General features: G+C 71.8%; 2 protein-coding genes across 3 annotated transcripts; one reads left to right on the plus strand and one right to left on the minus strand.

The window, feature by feature from the left end:
* The first annotated feature begins 1,902 nt into the window (after positions 1–1,902).
* JAK3 (Janus kinase 3) lies at positions 1,903–11,190 on the plus strand. The gene is made up of 24 exons (XM_075523940.1): positions 1,903–2,019; positions 2,445–2,657; positions 2,763–2,886; positions 3,011–3,122; positions 3,767–3,912; positions 4,017–4,299; positions 4,388–4,510; positions 4,605–4,762; positions 5,001–5,112; positions 5,385–5,571; positions 6,260–6,381; positions 6,466–6,597; positions 6,683–6,767; positions 6,862–6,995; positions 7,555–7,693; positions 7,780–7,931; positions 8,901–9,051; positions 9,123–9,262; positions 9,568–9,757; positions 9,861–9,985; positions 10,153–10,325; positions 10,403–10,520; positions 10,649–10,759; positions 10,855–11,190. The coding sequence occupies exons 2-24, from the start codon at positions 2,453–2,455 to the stop codon at positions 10,969–10,971; spliced, it is 3,339 nt and encodes a 1,112-aa protein (XP_075380055.1). The 5' UTR covers positions 1,903–2,019; positions 2,445–2,452; the 3' UTR covers positions 10,972–11,190.
* A 3,536-nt stretch (positions 11,191–14,726) lies between these two features.
* On the minus strand, positions 14,727–25,066 carry FCHO1 (FCH and mu domain containing endocytic adaptor 1). Of its 2 annotated transcripts, none has more exons than XM_075524315.1 (29): positions 24,985–25,066; positions 23,793–23,849; positions 23,038–23,118; positions 22,160–22,251; positions 21,987–22,061; positions 21,743–21,884; positions 21,500–21,652; positions 21,285–21,389; positions 20,236–20,334; positions 20,004–20,100; positions 19,791–19,835; positions 19,623–19,695; positions 19,525–19,546; positions 19,381–19,435; positions 19,098–19,276; positions 18,994–19,018; positions 18,838–18,900; positions 18,697–18,739; positions 18,483–18,574; positions 17,749–18,372; positions 17,424–17,542; positions 17,215–17,320; positions 17,028–17,139; positions 16,779–16,868; positions 16,202–16,334; positions 15,883–16,082; positions 15,614–15,678; positions 15,348–15,512; positions 14,727–14,887 (listed from the first exon to the last, which is right to left on the minus strand). In XM_075524315.1, exons 3-29 carry the CDS (start codon positions 23,062–23,064, stop codon positions 14,865–14,867), a joined length of 3,024 nt encoding a protein of 1,007 aa, XP_075380430.1. In that variant the 5' UTR covers positions 23,065–23,118; positions 23,793–23,849; positions 24,985–25,066; the 3' UTR covers positions 14,727–14,864. The 2 variants fall into 2 exon arrangements, with proteins under 2 accessions (XP_075380430.1, XP_075380429.1); XM_075524314.1 differs by having other exon boundaries at positions 16,779–16,934.
* Between the last annotated feature and the right edge of the window lie 792 nt (positions 25,067–25,858).

Here is a 25,858-nt window from a genome sequence, read left to right on the forward strand (position 1 = left end):
GCTGCCTCCCCGTCCCGTCCCGTCCCGTCCCGTCCCGTCCCATCGTGTCCCGTCCCGTCCCGTCCCGTCCCGTCCCGTCCCGTCCCACCCCGTCCCGTCCCGTCCCGTCCCGTCCCATCGCGTCCCGTCCCGTCCCGTCCCGTCCCGTCCCGTCCAGTCCCGTCCCGTCCCGTCCCGTCCCCGTCCCAGGGAAGGTCTGTGCCGAGCATTCGGCTGCAAAGGGCAAAGCCCAAGCTGCGAGAGGGACGGCCCGAGCTCAGCAAGGAAATTGCCCCGAATACCTCCCGCTTTGGAGCCCGCAGGGAGAGGAGAGCGGCAGTGCCCGGTGCGGCTGCTCCGGAGCACACCGGACACCGGCTCCGTGGCTCCAGGGAAGTGCCGGCACTCGAAGGACGCAGCCGGGAGGGAGCGATCCCCCCCGGCCAGCACAAACAGGGAGGGACAGAGCCGCTGCCGGAGCCCAATTTATCTCCGGCCGAGGAAACAAAACAAACCGAAGCTAAACCTTTACCCAGAAAAAAAGCAGCTCGTTTGCAGGCGGCTGCCTGCAGACCGGCCAGGACCCAGCGCTGAAGCGGGGAGAAGGAGAGCGGGGCAGCGCCCGGGGGGGGCTGCCCGGGGGTCCCTGGGGACGCGGGGAGCCCGGCGGGTTGGAGGAGGCTGCTGCGACGTCCTCGGCGGGCGTTGAGGTGGCGGCGGGGCAAGCGTGGCCGCGGCGAGGGGCCGGCCGTGCCTCGGGCTCCTCCAGCCTGCGGGGCGGGTGCTGGCGGGAAGCAGGTTCTGGGCGTCGGGGAGGGACCCTTGGCAGGGAGGACGGAGCGGTGGGGGGCCGCATCCATAACCCCTTCCCTCCCGCACGCCCCGACACCGGCTAACCCCGGGCCACCCCGAGTGGTGGCACGACACCCCGTACCCCGGCGGGCAGCAGGGCAAGCGCGGGAGCCGGCTGCTGGCCCTGGGGAGCGCAGGGAGGGCAGGATGGCGCCGGACATGGGTGTACGTGGCACCTGGCCACACGGCTCGCCCGGCTTCCTCATTGCCCAGCACAAGCACTGCTTTGTCTCGCCTGGCACCTGGACAGGTTTGTCTCACGAGGATTTCGTCCCCTTGCCCTGAACCCTGGGGACGAGCCCGGGGAAGAGCCCCGACACGGGGCCAAAGCTGCCGCGGGGGCACCGTCCCCTCCGAAGCATCACTGCGGGGCGGAGGAGAGCCCCTGGTCCCCGGGGTCCGGCTCCAGCCCCGGTGGCCTCGTCCCCAACACTCGCCCCGGGGACAGGGCTGGGCAGGATGCCCTTCCCTGCCTTGCCGCCAGCTTCCCCTCCTTGCCGAGCTGGTTAGAGCAGCACAAAGGGGAAAAACAACGAGCAGAGGCTGCTGGGCCCGGCCACATCCACCGGCGGGTGCGCGTGACACCCCATGGCACCGGGGCCAGGCAGGCACCCAGCCCCACGGCAGCCCCAAAGGCACGGCAGCGCCCTGGGGCTGGGCTGGCCAGGGCAGGACCGGGGGGCGAAGGGGCTGAGCCCGTCCCGGCGGGGCCGTGGGTGGGGCGGGGAGGGACCCAGCGATGGGGTGCAGGAGGGGCAGGGGTGCGTGGGCAGCACCCAGCCCCTCGCCCCACGCAGCGGGGTGGGACAGGATGGGGGCTGGGATGCCCCGGCAGAGCATCACCCATCCCTGCGGTACCCACGGCAGCGGGGCCAGCGAGGTGCCCAGGTCCGTTGGGGTGCCCAGCACGGAGCGGGGTGCCTGGGGCTCCCTGCCCCTTCACCCTGGGGTGGCTCCTTTCTGCCCCCCACCCCGTACCCCCTCCCTCGCCAGGAAGCCACCCGCCGAGGAGGCTGTGGGCAGGAAGGAAGTCACCGAGGGGTTTTTTTACTCTCTGCTTTGCTCACAGCCTCCGAGCAGCCGCCTACGCAGCCCAAGAACCCCGACCCAGCAGCGCAGCCCTGCCCGGGACCCACTCCCCAGGGCCGGAGCAGACGGGCACCAGCGAGGCCGCCGGCACGGCAGCAGGTACAACCCCAGCACCGGGGGTCTTGCGGGGTCCAGGCAGCCCGGCCGGGCACGGGGATGGAGCCGAGTCCACCCTGCCCACGCCCGGGAGTGACGCGGGGCATGGGCGCACGGCCCTGGGCTGGCTGGCGAGGAGGAGCGGCCGCGGGACGGGCTGAGGAGGGTGGGTTTATCCCCACGCCCGGAGAAACGGCTGCGTGCCTCAGTTTCCCCTTCATCCTTCCCAGGCTGGGCCGACCCCAGCCCTGGAGATGCTGCGGGCTCGGCTGCCAGGTTTTACCCCAGGGAGGATGCCGAGGGAAATGCACGGGGAAGGGCACGTGTGGGGCAAAGTCTTGCCCCCCACAGGGGGGTCACGTTGTGGGGGGGTACGGTACCGCCGTCGGGGACCATGCCGCCAGCTGAGCCCCCCCCTGTCCTTGCAGCGCCTGCCATGGCCCCGCTGGGCGAGGACACCCCGCTGATCGGGGAGCGTTCCTGCAGCCTCTCCTCCACCGAGACCGGCACGCTCCAGGTGTACCTGTACCACCGGGCCCCCGCCCCGCGCAGCCCCCCCAGCACCACCGCCGGCGTCCTCACCTTCACCTTCGGCGAGTACACGGCCGAGGAGCTGTGCGTCCGCGCCGCCAAAGCCTGCGGTGAGCGTCGTCCCCCGGTGCCGGCGAGCTCGGGGCGCCGGCCGTGGGCTCGGGGTACCCCTCTGCCCGTCCTCGGCAGGGGTCGCGACGCCGCTCTGTCCCCAGGCGTGCTGCCCGTCTGCCACCCGCTCTTCGCCCTGGCCACCGAGGATCTCAGCTGCTGGTTCCCCCCCAGCCACCTCTTCACCATCGATGACTCCCGCAGCCAGGTCGTGGTGTACAGGATCAGGTACGGCCCCCGGCGGTGCGGCCGGCCCGGCCCCGGCCCCGCTCCCCGGGGAGTCTCCGACGGCTGATAGGGGCTGTGCGCTATGGGGGACGCGGCGCTGAGCCCCCTCCGCTCTCCCCATCAGGTTCTTCTTCCCCAACTGGTGTGGGCTGGGACAGTCCCACCGCTTCCAGCTGCTGAATGACCGGGCCAGCCCCGTCCTGGACTACCCCGTCATCGACTACCTTTTTGCCCAGGTGAGACCTGCCAGGCTGCCATCCCTGTCCCCAACACCTGGGGCCCCAGGGCGAGGTCCCACGTGGCTTCTCGGGGGTGTGGGACATGTCGAGCTCAGCATAGCGATGCCCTTCGCTACCCTGGACTGTGCCACCCTCCTCCTCCTCCTCCAGCACCCGCCAGTCCCTGGCCACGATGCCTGCGGGACATGGGTCCTCCTGCATGGCTCAGCTGGAGCTGCTTGTGGGCATCCCACGCCGGGCATGGGGCACCCAGGTTGCTGAGATGGGGGTCACCGTGGCCGCTGGCTGATGCACGCCCCAGGGACGGAGCTGGCTCTGCTTGCCCCCCAGGCAGAGCAGGAAACCAGAGCCCAGGGCAGGATGTGACTCACGCGGGCACCGGGGCACGGACTGGGGTTGGAGCCACCCCACCACCCCGCAACCGGCCCAGCGTGATGGGGGGGTCAGCAGGGGCCACCCTGGAAGCTCCCGTTAGCTGAGGGGGGGGACACACACGACACCTGCCATGGCCTCGTGCACAGACCGGGGGGGGGGTCTTGGGGTGCATCAGGTCTCCTGGCTGCAGCATCCCCGGGCAGGAGAAGTGCCAAGTGGGGGGCTGGTGCAGGGAACCCCCCCCCCAGGCTCTGTGCCCTCCCCAGTCCCGCAGCGATTTCATCGAGGGACGCGTGGCAGTGGCGCTGAGCCTGCCCAAGCAGGAGGAGTGCCTGAGCCTGGCCGTGCTGGACATGCTGCGCATCGCCAAGGAGAAGCAGCAGAGCCCCGACGAGGTCTTCAGCCACGTCAGGTGAGCTGGGGGCCGTGGGGACAGCCCGGCACCCATGGGGACAGCCCAGCGTCCCTGGGGACAGGCCGGCACCCACCGCTGCCTCACCTCCCCGTCCCTGGCAGCTACAAGTCCTGCATCCCCGAGCCGCTGCGGTGCCAGATCCAGCAGCACAGCTTCCTCACCCGCAAGCGCATCCGTCGCCGCTTCAGTAAATCCCTGCGGAAGATCGGGGGCTGCCAGACGGACGGACGCTACCTGAAGCTCAAGTACCTGCTGGACCTGGAGCGGTTGCAACGGCGCTGGGCGGAGGAGAGTTTCCACGTGCGCTCACCCAGCTCCGCCACGGACATCACCATCCACGTGGCCGGCGAGAGCGGCGTCTCCTGGAGCTGCGGCGGCTCCGAGGTGCGGGCGGGTGGCTGCGCCGGGGGGTCCCGCGGTGGGGCGAGGCGGGGGGGGACGCGGAGGCCAGCCCCGGTTGTGTCCCCCTCAGAGCCGCCAGCACTTCTGCGACTTCCCCGACATCGCTGATATCAGCATCAAGCAGGTGAGCCGGGAGGGCAACCCGGTGGAGAACCGCATCGTCACCCTCACCAAGACAGACAACCGGGCGCTGGTGAGCTGGGGAGGCGTGGGGGGAGCCCCGGCAGGGTGGGGGGGGCCAGGCCTGGTGTGAGGGTGACCCCCCCCACCCCCCGGCCTGGTCCCAGGAGGTGGAGTTCCCCACGCTGCAGCAAGCCTGCTCCTTCGTGGCTCTCGTCGACGGCTACTACCGCCTGACGGCAGATGCCCACCACTACTTCTGCAAGGAGGTGGCCCCTCCGCGGCTCCTGGAGGACGTGGAGAACCAGTGCCACGGGCCCATCAGGTGGGTGCCGGGGACCCCCAACCTCGCCACCCCCAGCGCACGGGCGACGGGGGAACAAATCGCTCGGGTAGGAGCGGGGGGGACCGGTCCCCATCCTGCCCGCTGGGCCGGTGACGCTCAGGCCACCCCGGCGCCCACCGGCTTTGGGGAGAGCGCGGCAGAGCGGTGAGGCATGGGGGTCCCCGGGGTCTCCCCGAGGGGGACCGCGCTGTGCCCCACCCAGCCCTGCCGTTCTCAGCTCCGAATTCGCGACGAACAAGTTGAAGGTGGCGGGGAGCCGCCCGGGGCTGTACCTGCTGCGCCGCAGCCCGCAGGACTTCGACAGCTACCTGCTGACCGTCTGCGCCGAGGTGAGACCCGCACCGGCGCTGCCCGGGCACTGGGGCGCTGGCACCGCGCGGCACCGTGCGGGCTCCCGTGCCGGCCGCCGCGGGCGTCGCCGGCGGCGGGGAGGGAAGCGCAGGGCTGAGCCCTGGCGTTGGCGGGGACGGTGCCGCCGGTGACGGCCCTTTGGGACGGGCGCGGCCCTGGGGCTGCCGCGGGCACCCGCGGGGCGGGAGGGACTTGGGGGGACTCCCCGGGGGGGACCCCGACGCCGCTGAGCCTGGCCCTCGCCCCGCAGACCCGCTCCGGCCAGGACTACAAGCGCTGCCTGATCCGCAGGGACGAGGACGGCAACTTCTGGCTCTCGGGGGTGGCCCGGCGGTTCTGCAGCCTGCGGGAGCTGCTGGGCACCTACGGGCGCTGCGGGCTGCAGGCAGAGGGTGCCCGCATGCGCCCGGCCGCCTGCTGCCCGCCCCTGCCCAAAGGTGACGCCGCCACGCCGGGGCGGGGGCCGGGGCGAGGGCTGCGCGCGCCCGCGGCGGCGTGAGGTCACAGGGCGGGGCGGCGTGAGGTCGCGGAGGGGGCGCGCGTGAGGGCGCGGGGCGGGCTGTGTGACGTCACAGAGCGGGCTGTGTGACATCATAGAGGAGGCTGTGTGACGTCACAGAGCGGGCTGTCTCATCGCAGAGCCGGGGCTGTGGGCCATCACGAAATGAGCTGCGTGACGTCACGGAGCAGGTTGTGTGGGGTCACAGAGCGGGCTGTGTGACATCAGAGAGCGGGCTGTGTGAGGTCCAGAGCAGGCTGTGTGACATCACAGAGCAGGCTGAGTGACATCATGGAGAGGACTGTGTGACATCACAGAGCAGGCTGTGTGGCATCACAGAGCAGGCTGTACCATCACAGAGTGGGCTGCATGACATCACAGAGCAGGCTGTGACGTCACAGAGCTGGCTATGTGACATCATAAAATGAGCTGCGTAACGTCACGGAGCAGGTTGTGTGGGGTCACAGAGCAGGCTGTGATGTCACAGAGCGGGCTGTGTGACATCATAGAGTGGGCTGCGTGACATCACAGGGCGGGCTGTGACGTCACGGAGCGGGCTGTGTGACGTCACGGCTCGAGCACAGCCCGCCCCGGCCGCCCCTCACGGCTGCCCCCCCCCCCCCCAGAGAAGTCCAACCTGCTGATCGTGCGGAGCGGCTGCCCCCGGCCCCCCGGCTCCCCCGCCGCCCCCCGCCGCAGCCTCAACCAGATGATGTTCCACAAGATCGACCCCCAGAGCCTCACGCGGGTACGGGGGGGCCGGGGCGCCGGCGGGAGGGGGCACGCGGGCAGGGACCCCCCCCCCCCCCCCAGCATCCTCCTCTCGCGGCAGGGCGAGAGCCTGGGCCAGGGTACCTTCACCCAGATCTACAAGGGCGTCAAGCGGGACCAGGAGGAGGACGGGTACTACCAGACCGAGGTGGTGCTCAAGGTCATGGACGGCAGCCACCGCAACTGCTCCGAGGTGAGGCGGCAGCAGCCCCCCGGCCGGGCACGGGGGCGGGGGGGTCCCCGCGGCCCCCACCCAGCCGGCCTCTCCCCGCTCCCAGTCCTTCCTGGAGGCAGCCAGCGTCATGAGCCAGCTCTCCCACAAGCACCTGGTCCTGCTGCACGGCGTCAGCCTCGGGAAGGACAGTGAGTGCCCGTCCCCCCGCGCCGGGCACCGCGCTGCCGCGGCCGCGCTGCCAGGAGGGCGCGCGCTGGACCTGCCCGCGCCGTCCCCCTGCAGGTATCATGGTGCAGGAGTACGTCAGGTACGGGCCCTTGGACCTCTACCTGAAGAAGAACCAAGGCAAGGGCAAGGTGACCACGAGCTGGAAGCTGCAGGTGGCCAAGCAGCTGGCGTACGCCCTCAACTACCTGGTGAGCCGGCTGCTGGCGTGGCACCGAGCGTCGGTGTCCCGCGGTCCACGTGTCCTGCGGCTCCTGCGTGTCAGCATCCCACGGCTCTGCCGTGTCCTCATCCCACGGCTCCCGTGCACCCGTGTCCTGCAGGTCCCATGCACCCGTGTCCCGGGGCTCCCGTGCACCCGTGTCCTGCAGGTCCCATGCACCCGTGTCCTGGGGCTCCTGTGCACCCATGTCCTGCAGGTCCCATGCACCCATGTCCTGCAGGTCCCATGCACCCGTGTCCCGGGGCTCCCGTGCACCCGTGTCCTGCAGGTCCCATGCACCCGTGTCCTGGGGCTCCCGTGCACCCGTGTCCTGCAGGTCCCATGCACCCGTGTCCCGGGGCTCCCGTGCAGCTGCACCCTTCAGCACCTCTGCACCCACGGCCTATAGCCCCCATGCGTCGGTGGCCCACCACTGCCATGCGTCCCTGTCGGTTCACCCGGGCCGGCACCGGGCTCGGCCCCGTGCGTGGGGCTGCCCCACGGGCTGGGGCTGCGCTGACGGCCCCTCGTCCCTCTCCCCTCTCCAGGAGGACAAGAGAATCACCCACGGCAACGTCTCCGCTAAGAAGGTGCTGCTGACCCGGGAGGGGGACACGGCCAGCGGCAGCCCCCCCTTCATCAAGCTCAACGACCCCGGAGTCAGCGTCACCGTCCTGGCCAAGGAGAGTAAGTGCCCGGGCCCACCCAGGGTGTCGGGGGGGTGGCAGGGCCCCCCCGGCGGGTGCTGAGCGGGGCCGTCCCCCTCTCCCCAGTCCTGGTGGAGCGCATCCCCTGGGTGGCCCCGGAGTGCCTCAGGGACCCCAAGAGCCTGGCGCTGCCGGCCGACAAGTGGAGCTTCGGGGCGACCCTCTGGGAGATCTTCAGTGGTGGCACCATGCCCGTGAGCCTGCTGGAGCCCCAGAAGGTGAGGCTGCCCCGTCCCGCCGCATCCCGGCCCTCCTGCCCCATCCCTCCTGCCCCATCCCTCCGCATCCCGACCCTCCTGCCCCATCCCTCCTGCCCCATCCCTCCGCATCCCGACCCTCCTGCTCCATCCCAACCCTCCTGCCCCATCCCCCTGCATCCCATCCCTCCTGCTCCATCCCTCCTGCCCCATCCCGCCGCATCCCGACCCTCCTGCCCCGTCCTGCTGCATCCCGACCCTCCTGCCCCATCCCTCCTGCCCCATCCCAACCCTCCTGCCCCATCCGCCTGCATCCCATCCCTCCTGCCCCATCCCTCCTGCCCCATCCCCCTGCATCCCATCCCTCCTGCCCCATCCCAACCCTCCTGCCCCATCCCAACCCTCCTGCCCCATCCCCCTGCATCCCATCCCTCCTGCTCCATCCCTCCTGCCCCATCCCACTGCATCCCAACCCTCCTGCCCCATCCCAACCCTCCTGCCCCATCCCTCCTGCCCCGTCCCACCGTATCCCGACCCTCCTGCCCCATCCCGCCGCATCCCGACCCTCCTGCCCCATCCCGCTGCCCCCGGACTCTGCTCGCTCACCCACCGCCCCGAGAAGACCACGCGCTGCCCGTCCCACCCTGGGATTTCTCTGCTGGCCAGAGGCTCTGGTGAGCCAGGTCACACTGGAAAAGGGGCATCGCTGGGGGGAAATGGGCACCCATGGCACCCAGAGCCGGGGTCTCGCGGGGCTCCGGAGTCCCCGAGCCTCGGTGTGCAGCGGAGGTGGCCGCCGGGTCCGGCGCCGCAGGGACCGGCAATAACCACCCCCCCCAGCCTAACGTCCCGCAGCCTTTGGGTGATGCTCAGGGCGAGGGGTTTGCACAGCCTGCTGAGGAGCGTGGGGGCTGGTCGGGGGCTGCCTGGGGGGGGTCCTGGGGCCGGGCACCCCACAGCCAGCCTGAGCACCCTCTCCCACCCCTGCAGAAGCTGGATTTCTACCAGAGCAGCCTCCAGCTCCCCGCGCCGAAGTGGACGGAGCTGGCCACGCTCATCACGCAGTGCATGGACTACCAGCCCTGCCGCCGGCCCTGCTTCCGCGCCCTCATCCGGGACCTCAACAACCTCATGACCTCCAGTGAGCCCCGGGATGGTGGGGGAGACGGGCTCCGGCCCCCCCACGGTGCCCTCACCGCCTGCCTCCCCCAGATTACGAGCTGCTCTTGGACCTGTCGCCCACCAACGTGACGCTCCGGGACAGCTTCTGGGGGTACGAGCCCCTCGCCATGTGCCAGGACCCCACGCACTTCGAGGAGCGGCACCTCAAGTACATCTCGCTGCTGGGCAAGGTGAGGGGGGGGGGGGGGGCAGAGGGGGTCCCGTCCCCCAGGACTCAGCGCACGGGTTTCTTGCACCCTCCTCTCGCCCTTACCTGCATTTGGGACATGAAACGTCCCCGGCTCCTGGGACGATGCTTTGCCCTCCGACGCTGGGAAACGCTTGGTTTGTGCTGCGGCCTCACCCCTGTGTGGGACCTGGGGGGTGGAGCGGGTGCTGGGGACATGGTGGGGGTCTCTGAGACACACACCCCCCCCCCCCCTCCACCCCGAGACACCCCAGCATCCCCCATCCCCACTTGGCTCTCCCGGGGCAGGGCAACTTTGGGAGCGTGGAGCTGTGCCGCTACGACCCGCTGGGCGACAGCACGGGCGAGCTGGTGGCGGTGAAGAAGCTGCAGCAGGATTCGGCCAAGGAGCTGCGCGATTTCGAGAGGGAGATCCAGATCCTGCACTCGCTGCAGCACGACTTCATCGTCCAGTACCGGGGCGTGTGCTACAGCCGGGGTGAGCACGGCGGCGGGCAGGGAGCGGGCAGGGAGTAACGCTGCCCGCGCCCGGCCCCGGCTCTGCCCGCGTCCTGGCCGGTGGGTGACGGACGTGCGTGCAGGGCGGCGTGGGCTGCGGCTGGTGATGGAGTACCTGCCCAACGGCTGCCTGAGGGATTACCTGCAGAAGAACCAGCCCCGCCTGGACCACGGGACCCTGCTCCTCTACGCCTGGCAGATCTGCAAGGTGGGACGGCGGGGGCCGACGGCAAAGGGGGTCCCGCTCTCCCGCGGCGGGGACAGATGGGGCCGGAGCAATGCCGTGGCTCACCCCGGGGGGCACGGTCCGGCTGGGGCGAGCCCCCAGCGATGCTGCCGGGTCCTGGCCCCAGCAAGCGGCTGCATCCTGCACAGGGCATGGAGTACCTGGGGCTGCAGCGCTGCGTGCACCGGGACCTGGCCAGCAGGAACATCCTGGTGGAGAGCGAGACCCACGTCAAGATCGGGGATTTCGGGCTGGCCAAGCTGCTGCCGCAGGACAAGGACTATTACGTGGTGCGGGAACCCGGCCAGAGCCCCGTCTTCTGGTGAGGGTGGCACCGAGGTGGGGACACGGGGCTGCCGGCCCGGATGGATCCGGTGCTCAGCACCCTGCCGCCGGCAGGTACGCGCCCGAGTCCCTGGCAGACAACGTCTTCTCCCGGGCATCCGACATTTGGAGCTTCGGGGTCCTCCTCTACGAGCTCTTCACCTACAGCAACAAGACCAAGAGCCCCTCAGAGGTGAGACCCCCCCCTCCCCGGAGCTGGGGTCCCGCTGCCCCCATGCCAGACCCGTTACCTTCAGGATGAGCCCCCCCCCCCGTCCGGCCACGGTGGCCCCGCACTGACGGCCATCCCCGTGCCCGTAGGAGTTCCTCCGTATGATGGGCACCAAGAGGTCGGCGCAAATCATCTGCCACTTGCTGGAGCTCCTGAAGGACAACCGGCGTCTCCCGGCACCGGCCGGCTGCCCCGTGGAGGTGAGAGCCCTGCCAGGGCTGGCAGGGGTCCCGGGGGCTGGTGGGGGTCCTGGGGGCCGCTCTGCTGCCCTGACGGCCCCGTCCCTTGTCCCCAGGTCTACACGCTGATGCTGAGCTGCTGGGCCTTCACCCCCGGCACCAGACCCACCTTCGGGGAGCTGGCCCCTAAGATCGAGGCACTGCAGGACGGCCGGAGCAAAGCCCGCGGGTAGCCCACCCCAGCCGGGACCCCGGCCACCCACCTCCCTCCCCAGCACCAGGCAGCGACAGACGGACGCACGGCCGCGGCGATGCTTCGATGCGCTTTAATGGCTGCGGGGCGAGCGGAGGGGCGGCAGCGTGGGGGGGACGTGGCCCCCATCGCCCCCCGCCACGCAGGGCGGCCCCGCTTCCCCCTCCCCTGCGTCAGGCAGGCCCCCCACGCGATGCCGCTTGTCTTTTAACCCCCTTCTGCCTGTCGCTGCCCCCGCCACGGCGGGATGGGGCAGGTTTCTAGTAAAGTTTGGTACATTTGCCAGCTGGGGTGAGGCGAGAAGGGACGCGCAGGGAGCGGGGACGCGCAGGGAGCGGGGACGCGGGGGTCTGGTTGCTGTGGAGCTGCTGGGGGAGGTTGGCTGGAAGAGAGCGAGGAAGAGTGACGGTGCCCGTGGCACATCCCGGCACGGGGGTCCCGGGCTCGGCACTCACCGCAGGCTTTCCGGGGGGCTGGCTCCAGCGGGTGCCCCTCCACGAGGGCGCGGATGAACTCGTGTGCCCGTACCGGCTCCGCCGCGACAGCCACCAGCACCCAGCACCGCATGGCGCCTGCGGCACGGCACCCTGAGGTTCGGGCAGGCGGCGGCTGTGGCCACGGCCCCATCCCGCTGGGCTTTGCTCCTCGCCCGCCGCGGGTATCCCCCTCCCACGGCCCTGAGCCCGGCACGTGCCTGCGGCGCGGTGCGGCACGGGACCGTCTGTTCCCAGGACCGAGAGTCCCACCGGGGCCGGGGCTGCCTCCGCCGAGGGTCATCACCGACCTCGCAGCGCAGCCCGTCCCCCCGCCGCCTGCTCACGGGGCCGGGGACAGCGCAGGGACCTCGGGGGCTCTGCAGAGGGACCCCCAGGGCAGGGCCCACCCCCCCCGAGCCCGTGCTCCCCCCAAGCCAGCCCTGTCCTCCCTGCACCCCGGTCCCCCAGGAAGGCTCCAGACCCCATGTCCTCAGTAACAGCACAGGTTCGTTTATTCTCCCTTGGGGCTCCTCCGGCCACGGGATGGCAGATCTGGGGTAAAACCAGGCAGAAACAGGCCAGGGGCAGGATGGGCGCGTGGTGGCACTCAGCAGTCCCCACGGTGGGAGCCGGCGCTCGGCATGGCAGACGCCGCTCTGCCCTCCCAGCGGGACCGCGGTGGAGGTGGGGGTCAGCCCCGGCGTACCCGGGGACCCTCCCTCGCAGCGTGGCAGCGCCGAGCAGCAGCAGCTACCAGGGATCTGGCGAGAACCGCAGCCCCGGCAGCCCTCAGGTTGCACCAGCGTTTCCCCCCCCCCCCGGCTCTCGGTCCTCCTCGGCCGCCCTAGAAGATGCTCACCCTCTTGCCGCAGAGCAGCCGGGGCTCGTGGATGGCCTGCCACATCACTGCCATCTCGTAGGGCACGAAGCGGTGCACCAGCAGCAGCTCCCGGTAGTAGCAGGGATCGAAGGGGTCAGCGTTGGCCGGCACCCCCACGCCCACGGTGCGGATGCCGGCATGGGAAGCGGGCAGGAGCCCTGCCTTCTCCAAGCACATGCCCAGGTAGACGTCGTCGATGGGGAAGAGCTCGACGTTCCGCGATTCCCGGGAGATGACGCGGGCGGTGAAGCCGGACATGAGCATCCCACCGCCGCCACAGTAGGGTGGGTACCGCTCGGAGGCCAGGAGCTGCGTGGGCACGAAGTACTTGCTGCGCTGGAGCCGGACGGGACGGTGGTTGACAAAGAGCTGTCCCACCATGAGGTGCTGCTCCCGGGCGCCCTGGGTGGTCATCGCAAAGCGAACGACGTTGTCCGTGTTGACGAAGATGTCGTCGTCCCCGTTGAAGACGAAGCGGACGCCGGGGCAGCGCTCCTCCAGCCAGGCGTGGAAAAGCACCTGCTTCAGCGTCAGGTTGAAGAAGGTGTCCCTGAAGTCCCACTGCAGCACGTCCCCGTGCTCCCGCTGCTCCAGCCGCAGCAGCCGGTTGAGCTTCTTGGCATCCCGGGCGCTGGGGGCCACCCCCACGAGGAAGAGCCTGCGGATGAAGGCTCCTTCGAAGGCCCTCTCCTGCCCCCAGGTCTTGCGGATCGCCTCCCGCCGCTCGTAGTTCACCGGCGCTGACTTGATGGCCAAGAGGAGGAAGATGCCGGGGGACCCCTCGGGCCCCCCACACTTGCCGGGGACGCTGAGCAGCGCCGGGAAGGACCGGCAGTGCTGGTACCGCATGAAGTCCTGCACGTGGCCGGGCAGTTTGTCGAAGCCGGAGACGTCGCGCACCGAGGCGTTGGCCACGCACGGGGCGGGGGTGGGCAGAGCCCGGGGCGGGGGGAGCCTGGGGGCTGCCCAGGGGCTGGGGGGGGTCCTGAGCTTGGGGACCACGCTGGGCCACAGCCGGTCACCGTGGTAGAGCAGGTAGCAGAGCCCCAGGAGTCCCACGGTGACCAGACCCCACAGCCCCAGCCTGTAGCACCGCGGGGACGCGCTCTGCAAGAGACGGGGAGCGGGATTCGGCACCGGTCATCCCCGCAGCCCCCGATCACCCGCGCCCAGAGAGATGCCCTGGGCCGGGGCGCAGCATCCTTCCCTGCGGAGCGGGGAGATGTCCCCACGCCGGCCGGTTGCACCGCGCCACAGGTCACCGGCAAGCTGGCTGCTGCCGCGCCGCGGGAGCCCAGGCTGGGCAGGGCACCCTTGGGTGCAGGGCAGAGTCCGACTCCTCCAGCTGCGCCGCGGAACGTGCAGCAGAGCCCGAGAGAGCCACGAACTGCTGGGTCTGGGGTGGGGCCGGGCTCCTTTGGGAGAGCAAAGGCAGGGTGCAGCCCCGGGACCAGGGGATGGCCGGCAAGGGGGCGCAGCCCCCTGGGACCCACCGGCGGGGGGGGGGGGGGGGGGGGGGTACTGAAGGAGATAACAGTGGCTCCAGACATGGCAAGGTGGTGGCGGGGTGGTCCCGGGTGCAAGGAGCCCACCCAGGTTTGCTGTGAGCAGCCCTCACCCTCAGAGACAAAGCACCGGGACAGGGGTCCCCCGGGCAGACCCCGGCAAAAGCCCGGCCGCGGCTCACCCACCGGCACCGCAGAGAGCCCAGCCGGCTGGGGACAGAGCCGGCCAGCCCTTGCCCAAGGTGGGGGCCCCATCCCGGTGCCCAGGAGCACCGGCTCAGCCCCCGCTGCACTGCAAAGAGCCACGAGCCCCCCCGGACCCCCCCGGTACCTTGTCGCAGAGCCAGCTCGGGGCCATCCTCGCACCGCGCTTCTCCCCGCGCCGGGAGCGCCGCGGCCCCCGCGGCACAGGTATCTCCTGCGGGGATCGTCCCCTTGCCAAGTGCCGTGAGGCCACCCGTCCGGCCACCCGTCCGTCCGTCCGTCCGCCCACCCCTTTGCCCGTCCACCTGCCGCGGGTGGGGCAGCAGCACCCGCGGACGCAAGGAAAGGGCTCGGCAAAGCGCTGCCGGCTCCCTGCCTCGGTTTCCCCCGGCCCCACAACGCCAGAGCCCCCGGGGAGCCGAGGCACGTCGGCCCGAGCCCCGTTTCCAAGGAGGAGCCTGGAGGCCCCGGGGATGGGCGTCACAGCAGGAGGCAGGCGGGAGCCGGTGGGGGGGGTTATTAGAAAATAAAGTGTTTAATAAAAGAGCAGCTCCTGCTCCCTTCACAGCACAGGGGAGGGCGGAGGGGACCGACTGCCGGGCAGCAGGAGACAATGTGGTGACAGCCATGGAGCAGGGGGCCGGAGGGAGAGGAGGAGGAGGAGGAGGAGGAGGAGGAGGAGGAGGAGGAGGAGGAGGGGGGCTCCCACCCGGCGGCACCCCTCCCTGGCCAGCCTCCATCCAGTGTTTCAAGTTCACACGATCAAGGGAGAAGCCCGGGGGGCTCGGAGGGTCCGGCGGGAGGCGGCTCAGGACCCCGCCAGGTAGATCCCTGTGGAGGAAAGGCAGTGAGGAGGGGCTGCAAGGACGGGGGGCACACGCCCGGTGCGAGGACGGTCATCGCCGAGGGGCCGGGGCTCGATGCCGGCCCCGAACTGGGCTGCCCGCACCCTCCCCGGGCTGGGCATCGCCACGGGGCATCGCCCAGTGAGGGGGGAACGGAGCTTGGGGTGGTAGGGAGGGGAGCCCTGCACCCCGGGGCCAGGGGGAGCAGGGAAGGGACCCTGTGCCCTCCGGGGAAGGGACTCCACGCACCCCAGGGAGCAGAGAAGGGACCCTGTCCACCCCGGGAAAGGGACCTCACGCACCCAGGGAAGGGAACCCACGCACCCTGGAGAGCAGGGAAGGCACCCCGTGCCCCCCAGGGCCACAAGGGACGGGGAGAGGACCCCGCGCCCCCCAGGGTCGTAGGGAAGGGACCCCGCACCCCCTACGCACCCCGCCAGCCCTACCTGTAGCAAATCTCTTCTTGACCAGCGACATGCGGTACCCGGCACTCGCCAGCTCCACCTCCACGCCCGACAGCGTGCTGCCCTCGCTGCTGAACTGGGCTGCCACGGGGCTGGGCTTGCTGGGCCCGCAGAGGGGCTCCCAGCTGGCCGAGAGCCGGCCACAGCCTGGGGGGAACAGCGGAGAGGGTGGGGGGGGTCTGCAGGGGCCAGGGCCGGACCCCGGTCCCCTGCCCCGTGCCCTCCGAGCGGCGCGGGCACAGCCTCACCTCCCTGCCCCGGGGCACCGGGGACGTCCAGCAGCCTCCAGAGCAGCCTCTTCTCCTCCAGGTTCCTGCCGGGACACGGGCACGTCCCCAAGCTCCCGCACCCCCAAACCCCACCCGCTTCACCCCGTCCCCCCCGCTCCCACCCTTACGGGACGCGTCCCTACCTTCCCCACCCCATCAGCACCCTGTTTCCCAGCCCAGGGTTCCCCTCTCCCACCCTGGGCTGGGACCCCCGGTCCTGTGTCCATGTGTCCGTCCCCCCCCCTTACCAGCTGGCCGCGGGCTGCAGCCGCAGGTTGGCGACGGGCTCGTCCACGGGCAGCAGGACGTGGACGTTGGCGAGGGGCACGGGCAGGGCCAGGGCGCCAGCGTTGTAACCGTACTCGACGCTGACCCGCGTGGCACCCGGCGAGCAGTCCCAGCGCACGCACAGCCGCAGCGGTGCCGAGCCGGGGCCCAGCCGCGAGAACTGGGGGGGGGGGGGGTGGGGGATCAGGGAGGCTTCGGGGGGGGGGCACCGAGACCCTCCCGCCTCCAGCAGCTGGGTGGGGGACCCGAGGGTCCCGGGCGTCCCCACCCGGGGCTCACCTGGTACTTGAGCAGAGCCACGTTGTAGTAGGAGGCGGCCGGGCTCTGCTCCGCTTGCTTCTGCAAGTGCCCGGTCAGCGCCGCCATGTTGAGCCAGAAGTCCTTGGTGCTGGGGTCACTCTGGGACGGGTCGCTGCGGGGACGGGGTCAGAGCGGCAAGGGTGCCTGGGCACCCCAGGAAAGCCGGCACCCCAATACTCGGCTCCCCCTCGCCGCACCCACCGGCTCCCAAAGGATGGCCCTGGGAACCCCAGGAACCCCGTGTACCCCGACACCCAGCTCCCCATCACCGCATCTACCGGCTCCCAGGACGTCCAGGCGTCCCCAGGAATCCAGGCACCCCGTGTACCCCGATATACATCTTCCCATCACTTCCACCACCTCCCAGGATGCCTGTGCCCCCCGGCACCCCCTGTACCCCAATACCAGCTCCCCATCGCCGCATCCCCCACCTCCCAAGGTTCCTGCATCCCCCTGTACCCCAATACCAGCTCCCACTGCTGCACCCCCCCACCACCGCCAGCCTCCCCAGGCATCCCCACGCAGCCGGTGCCGCGGTGCCACCGCGTCCCCGCACCTGTAGAGCAGCTCGGCGTTGGGCAGGAACTGCTCGATGGCACCGGCGTTGAGCAGGCGGAAGCTGAGCACGGGGGGGGCCATGCTCCCGCTGAAGACGCGGACGATGCCGGCGGGGAAGGACATGGTGAGCTCCCCCGTCACCTTCACCAGGCAGCTGCCGGGGACAGGCCGGGGGTCAGCGGATGCCCCAGGCAGGATGCAGCGGCTGGGGGGGGGGGGGGCCCTGACCACCCCGGGACCCCCATACCTGTCGGCGTCGCGCCCCTTGAAGTACGCGTGGACGTACTCGGTGAAGGCGGTGGCCACGGGGAGAGCGTCCTGCGAGCCCAGCACCACAGGGCTGGGACCTCGTGACAGCCCTGGGGAGGCAGACGGGGTCAGAGCACGGACGGGACCCCCACCCTGCCACCCCCCCCCAGCCCCCCGGGACCCACCGAGTGCCGGCTGGGAGACGGCGAAGAAGCCCCGCTCGCCCAGGCTGGCGGGCGCCGAGTGCGAGGGGCCGCAGCTCCAGGAGGGCGAGGGGCTCAGCGAGCGCGACTGCGAGGCGAGACGGCGTTGGGGGGGGGGCGGCGATCTGGGTTTGGCCCCCGCCGTGGGGGTCCCGCAGCCCAGCCCCGCTCCCCCCTCCCCGGCCACGCACCAGGTCAGTGTTGCTGCCCGCAGCCGGGCCGGCCGCCGGCCTCTTGGTGCGGGAGCGGCGAGGGGGGGCAACGAGCGGGACCTCCCGGGGGGCTGCGCTGAGCCGGGCGGGGGGAGCATCTGGGGAGGGGGGGGGCACAAATTGGGGGTGAGGAGAGACACCCAGCATGGCAGGGCCCCCCGGGGGGCTCCAGCAGGGTCTCACTGGTGCCACGAGCTCAGCCCCGTTCTCAGCCGAGCCGGGCCTGGGCGAGCCCCTGCGCCCAGCTGGGGGGGGGGGCAGAATTAAGGGTAAGGGGGGCAGCTCCTGCACCCCTGCCACTCACCCGGCTCCGGCTGCGGTGGGGGAGCTGCCGGCGTGCCGCCTTCGGTCAGCCTCGTCCCCGACCCTTGGCAGGTCCACGGAGAGGGGCTGGAGGACTCCCCCCCGCTGGGGGGGGCCGGGGACGAGGAGGAGGAGGAGGCCGAGTTGGAGGAAGGACAGGGCAGCGGGGGCTGCTCCCCACTGGGGCTGCGGGGCCTGATCCACGGCAGGGGCTCCCCAAAAGGGTCAGGCGAGGGGGCTTCGCGGGGTGCCGGGCCGCCGGGGCAGCGACTGCGTCCCCGGGGCGCTGCCCCCGCGTCCTCCCAGAGCCCCTCGGCCCCGGGGCTGCTGAAGACGGCGAAGCCGGGGGGCTCGGGGAGGCGGCCGGCGGGGCTGCGGGGCCGCGGCACCCAGGCACCGGGGTCCCGGGTAGCGGGCGGTGGCGGGGGCGGCGGGGGGTCCGGCAGGCCACCCCGCTTGGGGAGGGGGCTCTGTGGCGTCCCCGGCTGCGGGGTCCAGGGTCTCGAGTCCGGGGAGGGTCCGGGCGCAGGGTGCAAGGGCGAGTCCAAACCCGAGTCCTCCACGTTCTCCGGGGAGGAGGAGGAGAAGGGGGAGGAAGAGGAGGTGAGGACATAAGCGCGGGGGGCTGCGGGGAGAACCCCGTGTCAGAGCACTGCGGCGGGGGAGCCACGGCGCCCCTGACGCCGGGGTCCCCCATCCTGCTCCCTCCTCCTCCCCGACCCCCCGAATTCTCACCCGGGAAATCCTCTGCTTCGAAAGCCGACTCCAGGGGGGGCCCGAAGAGGGCTGCGGGGGGCACTGCGTCCGGGGGGGCTTTCCCAGGGCCGCTGCGCCGGGGACAGAGCGGGGCGGCTCAGTGCCCGGCCGGGACCCCCCCAGGGAGGGGGCTCGGGGGTGGCAGCGTGGGGTGCATCGCCCCACGGCACCCCGCTCCCTCCCTGCCCCGTACCTGTTCACCTGCGCTGCCGGGCGTCCCCTCCCTGCACCGTCACCTGCGGGGAGAGGGGACATGCCAGGGGTTGCAGAGCCACTGCACCCCACGTCCCCAGGACCCCCCCCACATCCTCGGGACCCCCCAGCACAGCCCCACCTGCCGCCAGCGTCCCCTCGGGGTCCGCGTCACTCGGGGCCTGGGTCAGAGATGCCACGTGCCCTGCGGAGGGACAGGGACAGGCGGCGTTGGGGGACACAGAGCCCGGGGGACCCCCGAGCCGCAGCCAGGCCGAGCCCCCGGGGCGGCACTTACGGGACGACTGTCGCTTGACGGTGCCCTGCAAGAGAATGGGGACACGGGGTCAGCTGGCCCTGGCACGGTCCCTGGGGACCCTGCAGCCCCACCTCGAGGCTCACCCCAATGCTGGGGGGCAGGATGAGGTTCCCCACGGTGGCCTTGAGCTGCTCCACGGTGGCCTCAGCGCTGCCGGCCGCTTCCCGGGGCTGCACCGGTTTGATGTGGACGTAAAACTTGCGGGGCTCATCCTCGTCGTAGTCGGAGTCGCTAGAGGAGGAGTCGTGGTTCTCCGCCTCGGCTGAGCCCCCGTCAAGGCAACACCCCATGCTCGGACCACCCCCCCCCCCCTCCTTGGACACCCCAAAAATCAACACCCCCACACCCCCCCCAGCACAAGGATACTGTGGGCGACGTCGGGGCGCACGGTGAACCCGTCCTCATCCACCTCCGGGCAGCCCTGCAGGGAGATGCTCGGAGAGGTTCTCGCTCCCCAGTTCTCCCAGTATGGAAAAAAACTAACCCCAGGGTTGGCGCTGGGATACTCACCACCTCGGCATCCGGGGATTCCCTGGGGAACAACAAAGGGCAGCGTTAGATCCCGAAGCGGGGAAGGGGCGCGGGGCCGCAGGACGAAGGGACCTTACACAGCATCGCGATCCCTCTCCTTCCGGCTCAAACCAGGGATACGGAAAGCTTTGCTACGGCTCCTCTTGGGTCCTGGGAGGGGGACGGGGATGGGGACAGAGGGGTGAGCAGCCCCCCTACACCCCCAAAATCCCCGGCGTGGGGCAGCTGGATGCAGACGTACTTGCCTTCCTGCGCTGGGGCCAGGCGGTACTCGTCGAAATCCAACGCTCCTGTCACCGAGAGCGGGATCAGCCCCGCACCGTGGCTCCGTCCTCGCACGAGGGTGACGTTCCCCCTCCCGGCACGAGGGCAAAGCCCTCGTGCCGGGAGGGGGAACGTCACCCTCGTGCAAATACGGGGGGGGGGGGATCCCACCGGGATGCTCCCCACAACCTCACCTGGCCGCTCTCGCCCCGTGCCCTTGCTCTCAGCAAACCTCCGCAGCAGCATCTCGGTGCCGATGTTCTCCACGTTTTGCTTGAATTCTTCGTGCACCTGTAAAAAAGAAAAATAAATAAATAAAAATAAAAGGAGGGACACACACACACACGCACGGGGGGGGGGACACACAGCTCGGTGTTGTCCCCGTTGTTGTTCACACACACCCCCCCCCCCACCCTAGGGACTCACCTGGCCGATCTGGACGTGGGTGTCCTCCACGGAGTGCGAGTAGGAGCCGATGAGACCCTTCATGTGGCGTAGGTGGGCTTCTTCCACCTCCTGGAAGCGCTGGTGGGGCAGAGGAGGGGGTTTAGGCAGGGTGGCGTGTCCCCAGGGGTCGGCGTGCGGACAGGGAGAGGGGCTCAGGAAGGGTGGCGTGTCCCCAGGGGTTGGCATGTCCAGGCAGCGGGGGCTCAGCCAGGGTGGCACGTGCCCAGGGACATGTGCTCAGCCATGGTGGCATGTCCCCAGGGCCTGGCATCGCCAGGGAACGGGGCTCAGCCAGGGTGGCACTTCCCCAAGGGACGGCATCCCCAGGGAGGGGGGCTCAGGCAGGGTGGCGTGTCGCCACGGAATGGGGCTCAGGCAGGGTGGCATGTCCCCAGGGACTGGCGTCACCAGGGAACGGGGCTCAGCCAGGGTGGCACATGCCCAGGGACATGTGCTTAGCCAGGGTGGCATGTCCCCAAGGACTGGCATCGCCAGGGAACGGGGCTCAGTCAGGGTGGCACTTCCCCAAGGGCCAATGTCCCCAGGGAAGGGTATCCCCAACGGTTGGCATCGCCAAGGAGTGGGGCTCAGCCAGGGTGGCATATGCCCAGGGACACGTGCTCAGCCAGGGTGGCATGTCCCCAGGGGCCAGCATCCCCAGGGAACGGGCCTCGGCCAGGGTGGCATGTCCCCAAGGACTGGCATCACCAAGGAATGGAGCTCAGCCAGAGTGGCATGTCCCCAGGGACTGGCGTCACCAGGGAACGGGGCTCAGCCAGGGTGGCACATGCCCAGGGACACGTGCTCAGGCAGGGTGGCACGTCCCCAGGGCCTGTCATCGCCAAGGAACGGGGCTCAGCCAGGACGGCACGTCCCCACGGGCCAGCATCACCATGGAAGGGTGCTCAGCCAGGGTGGCATGTCCCCAAGGACCAGCCCGCCCCGTGGCACCACCGCACCGCGCGGCCGGCACCGGGAGCCCCAGCAGCGCCTGCACGAGCCCCTTCCTGCCCCCCGGCGCTGCCCACCATGGCCGAATCCAGCATCCTCTGCTCGAAGTCGGCCCGGGCGGCGTTGTACTTCTCCACCGCCCGCCGCAGCGTCTCGCCCGCCTTCTTGGACTTGAGCTCTGCCTGCGGGACCGAGCGACGGGCATGAGCCGGGGGGGGGGGGACACGGACGGGGACACAGGGACCGGCCGAGGGGGGCCAGGGACCATCGGAGGGGACGCGTCGGGTCCCACCTTGTCGATCTCCTTCTGGCTGGTGCCCTCCTTGCGGAGCCGCTCGTACTCCTGGCACTTGCTGTGGTAGCTCTCCTTGGACTTGGGCAGCAGCTGGGCCACCCCATGCAGCAGCTGGACGGCCTCCAGCGTCCCCGACACCTCCTCCTTGGACTTTGGGGGGGGGGACACGGAGGGACGGAAGGGGGTGAGCAGAGGGGTTTGGGGTGCGGCGGGGGAGGACGGGGGGGATGGGGTACCTACCTTCTTGTGCACCCGGCCTTGCTCCTCGCCGTAGCGCGAGATCTCCTTGATGAGGTCGTGCAGCTTCTTCATCAGCTCCAGGTGGCACAGGGCCAGCTTGTCCGAGGAGATGCGGAAAACCTCCCAGAGCGGCGCGAAGGTCCTGGGGGGGGGGACACAGACACGATGTGGGCAGGGATGAGCGGGGTTCCCCCCCCCCCCCCCCCACCTCAGGCTGCTCTGGACCCCCTAGACCCCCGCTTACCCCAGCTGGGTCCCGTTGGTGGCCATCTTAGACAGCTTCACCATGGCCTTGGCGTAGTTCTCCTCGATGGCAGCCCTGGGGACAGCGGGGGGGGGGCGCTGGGGATGGAGTCCGGCGATGCCAGGGACCCCCCCTGGTTACTCCCCCCCCCCCCCCCCCACCTCGCCCCGTACCTCTCACGGACGAAGTCGGCCAGCTCCTTGGTGGAGATCTGCCCGTGCTTCATGTTGTGGTAGAGCACGTCGAAGCCGTGGTTCTTCTCGCCCTGGCAGGGGACCACCCTCAGCCCCCAAAACCCACCCAGCACCCCGCGGCGTGGGCACCCAGGGACCCCCCCCCCACACCCGGCCCTCCCCGGGACGGTGCCACGGCCGGGAGCACCAGGCAGCGTGGCAGGAAGCACCGTTTGGGGTGGAAACACCCCAACGGGGCACGGTGGCCCGGACCCCCCCCCTGCCGTGGGTGCACAGGGGGGCGCGGAGCCCCCCACCCCTGCCAGGGGCAGCGGGGGCTGGAGCCGGCCGGGGGGGGATGGGGGGGGCCCCGACGCCTGGTTTCCCCGGGGTGAGCGGCGCAGGAAGGGGTGGGCTGAGCCCTGACGCCGGGTGCTATTTTGGGTGCTGCCCCGCTCCCCACCCCCCCCCCCAACACGCGGGGGTGGCTTCCCCCCACCCCCCCGGCAACGTGACCCCACCTGGGGAAACTGAGGCAGGAGGAAGGGGAAGATGCAGGCAGCTGCCGGACCCCGGCAGACACGAACCAGGAAGCACCGGCCCCCGCGGCGCTGCCAACTTCCCCCCCCGCGGTGCCGGGACGGGGATCCCCATGGCGGGGGGGGGACAGGGACAGCACCGCAGCCGGGGACCCGCAGGCACCCACACCCATGGCTCCCCCCTTCCCTCAGCAATTAATTTGCAGCGTTAACGGAGACGTTGGGCCTTGCAAAATTACCGGCAGCGATGAACCCCCCCCCTCCACCCAGGGCTGGGGGCCCCCCCCGCAGCGAGCCCCAGAGGGTGGGGGGCACCCACGGGTGGGGGTCCAGGCTTACCCAGAAGTGCTCGGTGAAGTAGGACATCTTGGACGGGGGGGGGACGGCGGCGCGGGGACCCACAGCTCAGCTCCCGGCGCCCTTGGGGACACACCTGGCCCTTACAGGGGGGCCCAGTGGGGACCCCCCCCGCACCCACCGATATTTATCGGTTTTGCCGGGAAAGCGGCGCAGCCCCGTGGCCATGGAAACCGCAGGCTCCCCCGTTTTCGCCGCTGCCGCGATCCCTCCCCACGGTGTTGCGGCACCCCGGGGGGGGGCCGGGGGTCCGGGGGGGGCCACCGGGGCAGCGCTCGGGCCCGACACCAGATACGCAGCTAAATAATAAATGAGCGGCTGCTGCGCGGTGACGGCTGCCGCTCCCGCGCCCGGCCGTGCCGGTGGCCCCCAGCCCCCCCCGAAACCACCCCCCCCCCACCAGCCCCCTCCCCGCCCGGGGGAACCCCTTCCCCCCAGAAATGGGGACCCAGGCGGTCGAGCCCCCCCGCACCCTGCCCGAACCCCAAATGCACCCAGCCGTGCCGGGGGTCACCCGCTGGAGCAGCCCCCCAGGACTCAGCAGGGGGGACCCCCAGGCTCTGCCCCCTCCAGGCTGTGGCCCCCCCCGGGCTGTGCCCCTCCCCCCACCCTGCGTCCCCCCCCCCCCCCGGCTGTGTCCCCCCGGCCCCGCTCCCCATCACGCGCCGGAGAAAAACAGGAAACTAAAAAACCATGCATGGCCGGGGCTTGGCGTGACTGGGGGGGCCCCCACTCACCCTGGGCTGCTGGGGGGCTCGCGGGGCCCCCCCGATCATCCTCGATCCGCCGGGGGTCTGGGGGGAGAGAAAGAGAGGGGTTAGGGCACGCCGCGGCCCCCCAAACCCGGCCGTCCCTCCGCACAGCCTGAGCCACCTGTGTCACGAGCGGGGCGGGCTCAGCGCGGCCTCCTCAGCTTCCCCCAGCCAGGCTGGGGGGGAAGCGGGGCTGGGGGGGCACCGGGGGGGCTCAGGGCCCGGCCGGACCCCGACCCGCCGCCGGTCACAAGAGGCCGCGGACGCCGTGAACCCGCCACCCCGTCGCCGCCGGCCAAAGTCCCCGGGGGTGGCAGCGGCCACCGAGTCCCCGAGCGGGACGGGGGGTACGGGGGGGGCGCGCAGCATCTTACCGGGTTGTGCCAGGGCCACCCCGGGACCCCCCCCCCGCGCCCCCCCCCCCCCAGCCGGGTGACCCCGGCCACCCGCAGCGGTGACCTTCACCGGCGTGGGGTGCGGGGGACGCGGGCGGCCCCCCGAGGGCTGCGGGGGGCTCCGGGGGGGCCGGATCCAGCCCGGCTCGGGGAACGGCTGCACCTGCCCGGGCCGGGGGCTGCTCCGCGAGGGGGGGGCCGTGCACCCCCCCTTTCCCCCGGGCAGCGGGTCCGTTGGAGGGAGAGGCACGGCGGGGGGGGGCCGGGGCGTGCACAGGGGGGCGGGTGCTCCCCCCCACAAAAAAAAAAAGGAAGGAAAGCGCCGAGCCCTGCACCTGCAGGGGGGGATCGCGGGGGGGGGGGGGGGGGGGCTGCCCGCAGCACCGGGAGCGGCGTTTTGGGGAGGGGGGGCTGCACCCGTGCACGGGGGGGCGGGTGGGGCGTTATTGAGGAGGGGGCACCGCGGGCTGCCCCGGCCCCCGAAGCGGGGTGCGCTGCAGCGGGGAGCCATGCACGGCGGGGGGGCTCTCGCCGAGGAGGGGGGGGGGGGGGCGCGGGGCTGCACCCCAGCCCCGGGGAAGGGGATGCTGCAGCGGGGGGGGGGGGGGGGGGGCGCGGGGGGCTGCACCCACGCACCGCGCGGGAGCGGCGGGGGCTGCACGGCGGGGCCGGGGGCTGCACCCCGCTCCCGTAGGCGGGTCGGGGGGGGGTTGTTCCCTGCTCCCCGCCCGCGGGCGGGACCGGGCGGCCGCGGGACCCGGGCCCGGCGGGGCCGCACTCACCTGCGGGGCCGCCGCCGCCCCCGCCCCGCTCCGCTCCGCCGCCGCCCGCGCCCGCTCCGGGCCGCGCGCTCCGGGCCGGGACCGCGCCGGGGGCGGGGGAGGCGCGGGCCACGCCCCCCTCCCGCCGCGCCGCCTCGCCATTGGTCGCCGCGCCCGGCAGCGGTTACCGCAGCCAGCGGCCGCCGCCTCTCATTGGCCGGACGGCCGCCGCGCCGCGCGCGGGGAGGGGGGTGATTTGCATTTTTAAAGCGGCCGCCGCCCCTCACCGAGGGGCGATGCGGGGGGCGATGCGGGGCGGGCCCAGAGCCGCCCGCACCGGCACCCTGGCCCCGGGGCTGCCACCATCCCCGGGGGCTGCCACCCACCCGGGGGCTCCTGGACCCCCGGGGCTGCCGGTCCCGGTGCGCACGGTGCTAAGGGTGCAACCGCATCCCCCGCCGCTACCCCCCACAGCCGGCCCCGACGGCTGCAACCGCACCCCCCGGTCCCGGGCCGGCCCCCGGTGCAGCCCCCCGCCGCCCCCGCCGGTGCCACCCGGTGCCTCGCACCCGGCTGAGCTCATGCCCCGGCTCCGGCTGACACCGGGGTGGCCGCGGCGCAGCTGCGGGGCGGGGAGCGGGAGCGGGCACGGCGGGGCAGCGGAGGCTGCCCAGCGGGTGGGGACCCGGGGACCCGGGGGGGGGGGGGGTCCTCTTGGAGTCAACCACAAACTTCTCCCCCGAGATGGGGACTCGGCCCCACACCGGCCCGGGGTGCCACAGCCACCGGTGTCGGAGCTGGGACGGCGGGGGACGGCGTCTCACGCTTCCGTTACGCTCCCTTTTGTCCCATCGACACCTGCCCGTCCCCGGGACGGTGTGGCCGTGCCAGGGCT

This window comes from Mycteria americana, chromosome 24 (assembly GCF_035582795.1).
Source record: "Mycteria americana isolate JAX WOST 10 ecotype Jacksonville Zoo and Gardens chromosome 24, USCA_MyAme_1.0, whole genome shotgun sequence".
In the NCBI taxonomy this organism is placed as follows: Eukaryota; Metazoa; Chordata; class Aves; order Ciconiiformes; family Ciconiidae; genus Mycteria; species Mycteria americana.

What these genes read in the sequence shown, in the direction of transcription:
- JAK3 (XM_075523940.1), top strand. Translation starts at nt 2,453, where the DNA reads ATGGCCCCGCTGGGCGAGGACACCCCGCTGATCGGGGAGCGTTCCTGC. An exon ending in CTGCCCGCCCCTGCCCAAAG is followed by an intron (nt 5,572 to 6,259) that starts GTGACGCCGCCA and finishes CCCCCCCCCCAG; the next exon opens with AGAAGTCCAACCTGCTGATC. An exon ending in ACGCCTGGCAGATCTGCAAG is followed by an intron (nt 9,986 to 10,152) that starts GTGGGACGGCGG and finishes CATCCTGCACAG; the next exon opens with GGCATGGAGTACCTGGGGCT.
- FCHO1 (XM_075524314.1), bottom strand. Translation starts at nt 23,064, where the DNA reads ATGTCCTACTTCACCGAGCACTTCTGG. An exon ending in CGGGCAGCAACACTGACCTG is followed by an intron (nt 17,321 to 17,423) that starts GTGCGTGGCCGG and finishes CTCGCCTCGCAG; the next exon opens with TCGCGCTCGCTGAGCCCCTC. An exon ending in CGTCTCCCAGCCGGCACTCG is followed by an intron (nt 17,140 to 17,214) that starts GTGGGTCCCGGG and finishes CTGCCTCCCCAG; the next exon opens with GGCTGTCACGAGGTCCCAGC.